The 7314-nt window shown below is 37.2% G+C and overlaps 1 protein-coding gene across 1 annotated transcript; it reads right to left on the reverse strand.

The window, feature by feature from the left end:
* Positions 1-3560: 3560 nt before the first annotated feature.
* LOC104227676 (peptide methionine sulfoxide reductase-like) lies at positions 3561-6857 on the reverse strand. Its single transcript, XM_009779975.2, has 2 exons — positions 6306-6857; positions 3561-4053 (listed from the first exon to the last, which is right to left on the reverse strand). Exons 1-2 carry the CDS (start codon positions 6669-6671, stop codon positions 3802-3804), a joined length of 618 nt encoding a protein of 205 aa, XP_009778277.1. The 5' UTR covers positions 6672-6857; the 3' UTR covers positions 3561-3801.
* Positions 6858-7314: the final 457 nt, after the last annotated feature.

Genomic DNA, 7314 nt, shown 5'->3' on the forward strand with positions numbered 1-7314 from the left:
CACTCAGTAGAATGAGAATCCATTTTTTCCAATATTTATCTGTAGCCAGAGGTTTCAGGTAATTGGCGACCTCCACCAGTAGGTGGCACTCATTTGAAATCGTGAGAATGACACTACATTTTCCTCTAGGGTTTCTAATGGATGACGGGTAAGTGTTCCCTAAATTCTCGTCGTCGGATGATCATGGGGAGTGAACATCTTCTATTTGTTCGGTTGGAGCCGGTGGATAAATAGCAGTTGGTGTCGAATTTGTTGAGGTTACAGTTGTTGTAGAAGTTGATGGCGTAGGAATGTCAGGAGTAGAATTCCTCTAAACGGAAGCGATGAAAAGTGCTTGGAAATGAGATTCATCATTTTCAACTATATCCATTTCCATGAAGAGTCCTTGAAGCTCTCCCATTTGAGGTGCTTGAGGTTCTCACGGCTGAACATCCGGTTGAGTTGATGAAGATCTTTTTCTTCTTTAAAGCGGAACTGCTTCATCATCAGTTCCTTTTTCATCAAGAATCACTGTGGCCAGTCCAGTTGGAGCTTCATTTATTGAAGTTTTCTTCTGAGTCCTAGCCATAAGGTATGTCTTCTCTTCGATTTCTTATCTTTGTACTTGGGACTCCGGATTGAGGCACCTTTACTGGAAGCAAGGGCGACTTCATGAGCCTTCTTCCGATTAAGGACATCTTGCAATTGTCGTTGAGCCTCCTCTGGGTCATCAGAGACGTCAACAACGGGGCAAATGGATGACCCCTTCGGAAGGATATGTATTACGAAAAGGAATTAGTGAATTGGTTCTAAATCATGTTGAAGGTTAAAAAAGAAAAAAAATAACTTTTACCATGGTTTTTGGCTTTCCAATTAAATCCGGGGGCCATTTATTTCCACTTTCGAGAGCCCGGTGTGGAAACGTCTAGAAGTTTTTGTACCCATTGGGCCAGGTTATTAACCGATAGTGGTTCCCAATGAGTAGCTGGAATAAGGAAAATAAAAGTTAGGAAATTCTCTTTAACGTGCTAAGGAAAAGATAATTGAAGACTTACGATCAAAATTCCAAGATTTATGAATGGAATGGGATGTTGCCAGGAGAATGTCCTTGGTAGCAATGACACCGAAATGTTCCATCTAACCGCGGTCATTGTCATCGTCGACACTGGTAACAATGGCATGGTGTCTACATTTGTTGAGTTTAAGCTCACCTCCACGAAAGTTCTTCGGGTAGTAGAGGTTGATTAAACGTGCGAGAGAGAGGGTTTCCCCGCCTCGGAGCACAGTTTTCGAAGGCAAGCCATTGTATGCCATATCGATGAACTCACCTAAGCCAAGAAGATTTGGTATCGGTGACAAAATTTTAAAATTATGGGATCAATTTTTTGACTCAATTTTAAAGTAAAAGAGTATGTGTAGACACACATGAACCCTGGTTTGCTAAAGGTGATTCTTTCCACCTCATTGGGGGAAAAGATTTCAATGTTATTTCAATTGAAATCTTCTTTTATAGTAGGAATGCTAACAAAGCGAATAGAAGAAGGGTATCGGTGGACAAACCAATTTTTGTCATTATTGGGGTTGATAGTTTCCTTTTGAACTTGAAGGTCCAATTGGAGTTGAGTTAGGAAGGTATGATGGATTTAACGGTAGGATTCTCATATTCAACATCGGCTTCCTTCATTTTTTTTCTTCTTACGGCCACCACCGATGAGAAGGTCAAAGTTTTCGAGAGCAGAAGTAATAGAAAACATGATAGTAGAAAATCTGGGTAAGAAAGTTTTACTGAGAAAGTAAGGTTTCTTAGTAGGGTCCAAAGGAAATTTGAAGAAGAAGAAGAGTTTGTAAAATTGAAAGGTAAAAGTGATGAGTAGTGAGAAGTTTATAGACGGCAAAATTTCTTGTCATGGTTACCTTGAAAATTGGCGAAAATATTTGTTGAATTACAGAATAACACGTGTTCGGGTCATTAAATGTAAGAAGATGTGCGTCCTTTCAAGTGTCAGAAACTGTTTAGGAACTTTTCCGCCAAGAAATAAGGATCTTATCTACTTTCCGGTAATACAAAGTTTTGTCATCGGAAAGTAGGGAAACTATCTGTGTAAAATTGATTAGCGACAGGTGGATGAACGACGAGATGACATGTGGAACTGAAGACAGGTAATATATGAGTTAGCAAATAGTTGGCACCGGATACAAACATGTGACCCGTGCTGAATAAGTTCTGAAGACATTGGAAACGAGAACGAAGATTTGAAAGGAAGACGTCGGTTGGAAAAGACGGCATTCAATAAGCAGCCGTTACAAAAAAGTTTTGCACTAATGTCAACTGTTATGCAGCCATCAATAGGGGCTTTATTCTCGTTCAAGAACAACTTAAGTTGGGGATCTTGTTTCCCTGAATAGAGCCATAAATATGAGAATTTGTATCCATTGTAGGACGTGAAATATTCTGTACGCAAAAGCTAAATCAGCTCTTATTCTATCATATCGTTCTCTTTCTTTTGTTCTTAACATTGTTCTTGTTATTGCTACCGGAGAAGCTAAATTCACAACCACACTTGTAGTTCCTTTAAATTATTTTGATAATCTTATTTCTGTCTTTATTTATTTTATATTCTTGGATCAAATTAATTCACGTGTCTATAAATCGCGTTATAAATTCAACTGTACCGTTTTACGGGTAAACATGTATGTTTCATATGAATGAGGGGTTTCTTGTTGATCTCATAAACAATTCCGTCATACATCGTTTAAACGTCTCGCCACTTTTGTGTTTGATCTTTGCTCAGTCTAGTTCGATCTAATAACTAGTACAAACTACAAACAAGATTTATCCTTTCAGAAAAAGGGTGGGCAATTTGATACTTTTATATGGTCCAGGAAGACCTGGGACCTATTTGTTATGAAAAGCTTTAAGAGTTCTTTTTTTCAAAAAAATAATTAACTGGTAATTAATCTCTTATACATCGCTAGGATCACATTGGAGTGTAAAACTTTTGTTAATTTCATCACCTATATTGAAGCCTTGCTAGGAAACTATTGATGTATAAAAGAAATCGTCCAGCCCAGAATTCCCAAATTATATATATTTACACTGGAGACTCAAATCCAAAGCAGTATTGCCAGTAATTATAAGAGGGACAAAAACTTTAAAGAATTTCCTGCAGGAATGGTTAGAAACCAGCTAGCCATATAAAAGAATTTGGACAGAATCATGTTTACTTCCAAAGCACGAAATTGAAGATAGTAACAAAATGTTGGATTGTCCCAAGAAAATAAGGGGTAAAGAGAATTCAGATGGATCTCACAAGTATATGTTTTTCATATATAGGCATCACAGGATGTATTTGCTTTTGTAATAGAGGACCGTTTTGTTCACAAAGTATGTATGCAAAAATTATACTGCAGGGATCACACAGCCAACCCACAAATTCTGTAAGCTCAATCTGCGAAGTAAATTTTTAGATTTAATTCACTTCATAGAAATACAGAAAACGGTAATTCTACTTTCTTTTGTTGGGGTAGGAAAGGAATTAGGACTGCCATTGGCTATCATAACTCAAATTCAACTCATCTGATTGACAGGAACTGTTTCACTAAGGTAATTTATGGCGAGGGCATCAATAAACATGTACAAACATGAAATCTGCAACCATATACATTACAAATCTATGGTGAAGCTACAGATGTTTCATTTTCCTGAAGCAAGTATAAGCGGGTAGATCTAAAACACACAGCAAAAGCACAGACATATCTGAACCTATTAACAACCTTAGCTTAGAAGAACAGATTTATTTTTATCGTGCAAATGAAAACATCTTAACCGTAGCATCGAATGGGATCATTGCAGTCTTTCTCAGCAGACTGCTTTGAACCAAAGCGACCCCCTTTTGCAAGGTACTGCTGATGATACCCCTCAGCTCTGTAAAATTTCTTAGCCGGCAAAATCTCAGTAACAATATTCCTGTTCAGAAGCTTCTGCTGTCTGTCCCGGGATTCTAAAGCTGCCTTCTCTTGCTCGGGTGTGTAGAAGTAAATTCCAGACCTGTACTGAGTGCCCACATCATTCCCCTACAAACAAGAGAAGCATCATGTTAGATGCATTTTAAAGAAGGATAAATCACTGACCTGTCAAGCAAATAACTCTACTTAAGAATGTAAAGTTCATTATAAGCAAAACGTCTAATGATGAAACTTGACAGTAATGAAAGGTTGCAACAGCTATTGAATGGTAGTGAGAGAACCAGAGAGATGATGAGAGATGTTTTTTTCTTAGTCTTGGATGCAATTACGCAGAAGTTCTCATTTCACAAGAAAGGGACTTCCCTGGCAATAATTTGGACCTGGCAACTGAGCAGAAAGCATGTCTATGTCTGCAGTGACAAATCTCCTTGCTTGGCTATTAGGAGCAGAAGCATGCAAAAATATGGGGTTAAATGAAAAAAAAAAGCATAGGAAACTTACACAAACATAGGTTACTAAGAGTGCAGGAGCACTAGTGCCCAAAAAAAGGGATGAGGGAAACAGTCAATGAAGAAACGTTGCATGTCTGAGCAATCAGGTAAAAGAAACTAGGAGGAAGATTCCAATGATGTTCAATGGAAAAAATGTTGCATGTTTTAGCAATCAGGTAAAAAGAAACTAGGAGGAAGATTCTGATGATGTTTTCTTTTTGATAAAGAAAGAATCCCAATATTGATACTAGTAGAGTGATCTCGGTTTAAAGGACCTAGGAGAGGGAAGTCCGCAAAATAAAACCTAGAGAGACAGAATATCTAATACTGATGATCGACTAATAAGAGATAGCTAATGCTAATCAACAAATGTCAAAGATGGATGTATTTAAGGTCACACGTCACAGAAGATGAAATGAGCTTTCTGCTTATATTTTATGCCTTGAACATGTCAATTAAAAAGTATTTTGTTAGAAAAAGCTAATGTGATTTTATTGATATGAATTGCACCAAAAGAATGTTGGTCACAAAAACAACAATATCTCAGTCCCAAACAAGTTGGGGTCCGCTATATGAACCCTCACTAACCATCTCCATTAAATTTCATCTCAGGCCAGCATAGAGGATGTTGAGTCGAAGAAACTATTTACAAGCGAGCAAAAGCTCTCTATTTAGAATATACTCGTCCAATCGAATCCATCATTTTATTTTATGCCCATCACCACTGTTGAATTGAGTATTAACTCTTGAATTTTTGCCGCAAATTCTTGATATGTTTCCATATACTGCATCCATTTGGCTTTACAACCTCTTTTGCTTCAATTATCCACTCATATTTAGCATTTGGGACATTTTTCCACATTGTAAGATTATATCCACAACCGCTTAAATAAAATGTAAAATGTTGTCAAGCCTTTTTGGTCCAACATAATTAGAACTCCGCTATTGTCTCCTCCTTGGTGCTAGAAAACCAGATGAATAACAATCACAGTAGAAGCAAAACAAGCAAGATTCATATTTAAAGATCAACACAAGGCAGAAGAAAACAGAGAATTCTGATGATGTTCACTGTGAAATTTGCTTTAGCGGGTAAAATGCTAATTGGGTACATGACCACTCTCGTCTATATAAAAGTACGTCAAATTTCTTAGACATTTTGCAGCTTGAATCTTCTTGGCAACATTCTGAAGTAAGCACGACGTCGGGCGTTACCATCAAATGAAGACCTGATCTTCAGTATATTATCAACAAAACATTAGGTGGCATTTGTTTACAGAACATCTTTTGAAATCTTGCAAAATGTTTTTGCAAAAACGTGTTTGTCCAATTTTTTGGAAGAACTTTTTGCAAAAACCGGTTTATGACGTCGTTTGAGGGTGTTTTTCAAATAAAAATCACATTTTTCGACAGTAAGTTTCACCCTTTTTTCATTGAAAGTTTCTTATTCAATTCAAAAAGTCTTGGAAAAACTACAACTATTCAAACACATTTCTTTAAGAACAATTTTAATCCAAACATGTTCTCTTTATGCAAAATTGTCCATACGGCTTACAAGATGTCCTAGAAGGTTATTATTAGGCAAATAGTTTTATGCATCAGCAGGTTTAAGAAGAAGTCACTGACTAAAGCCACAAAAACTAAAGAGGAACTCGCACTCAATGAAGATTTCAACTTCAATTCTAGAAAACAATCAAAGTAGAAGCCTCAGGTAATACATCAAAGAAAAAGAAAAGTTCATTTTTTACATGGACTCATTAAAATTTTCCCAATTAATTAAACTAAGCATATGATTCCACAAATAAACTCAGCAAAAAAAAATATAACCAAATATTATACATGAAAAAAGAAGCCGAAAAATTGAAAAGCCACCTGTCGATTGGGGGTGGTGGGGTCATGACGAGACCAGAAAACATCAAGCAGGGAATCATAGCTACATTCCTTAGGATCATACTGAACCCTAACCACCTCTGAATGATTAGTAGTACCGCTACACACATCTTCATATCTCGGGTTATGTACATAACCCTGCGAGTATCCCACTTCAGTCTTTGTAACACCCGCCACTCTCTGATACGCCAATTCTACTCCCCAGAAACAACCCGCTCCGAATTGAGCAAACTGTCGAGCCGGGGCGGGTATGTCATCGTCGGGTCCTTGAGGAATTGCAGATGAGTCCATAGCGGGGGATTGATCAGTTCGAAAACCGAAACCCAGTTTGTTGAGCCAACTGCTCATTTTTGGGGAAGAATGGAGAGAAGGGTGTGTTAAAGTTGAAGGGAAGGGTGAAATTGGGAGAATTTTGATGAAGGGAAAGGAAAGTGTGGGTTTTTCGGAGAAGGAAAAGAGAATTGGAGAGGGGTTGGTTATGGTGGTTTAAGGAGGAGCATTTGGGGCAGTTTCGTGTTGAGATGGATTGGTTACGTGTGTAAAGTGTTTAATGGAATAAGTATTAGATGTGATGTGACAATTAAGTTTCTTAAATTACTTTTAAAATAGGCAGAATAGTCTAAATGGCATCTGTACTTCAATCACTTTGTCATGCTGGTCCCCAAATTTAAATATTTGTCAATTGAACACTTATACTCATTCAAAACGTGAATAATAAACGCCTATCCAACGTGGTTGATCCTATGTGTCATATGTGGCTTCAATGTAAGGGGCGTGAAGACAGTTTAAAAAACTTTAACGGTAATAATTTAGCCTATTTAATAGCCATTTTCTTCTTTCTACCTTATTTTCCATTGTTGAACATTACATAAGCTAATTTCTATCCAAATCTGATGCCTTCTTCTTTCTTTGTTAGCTTCAACAGTGAAAAATAGAAATTTTTTTTCCCTGTGATTCTTCATTGCCCATCAATTTTTGTCATCTCCTTTTG

This window comes from Nicotiana sylvestris, chromosome 5, assembly GCF_000393655.2.
Source record: "Nicotiana sylvestris chromosome 5, ASM39365v2, whole genome shotgun sequence".
Lineage (NCBI taxonomy): Eukaryota > Viridiplantae > Streptophyta > Magnoliopsida > Solanales > Solanaceae > Nicotiana > Nicotiana sylvestris.

Coding starts and splice junctions, on each gene's coding strand:
- LOC104227676 (XM_009779975.2), bottom strand. CDS start 6,671: ATGAGCAGTTGGCTCAACAAACTGGGTTTCGGTTTTCGAACTGATCAA. Junction 4,054..6,305: donor CCACCACCCCCAATCGACAG/GTGGCTTTTCAA, acceptor TCTTGTTTGTAG/GGGAATGATGTGGGCACTCA.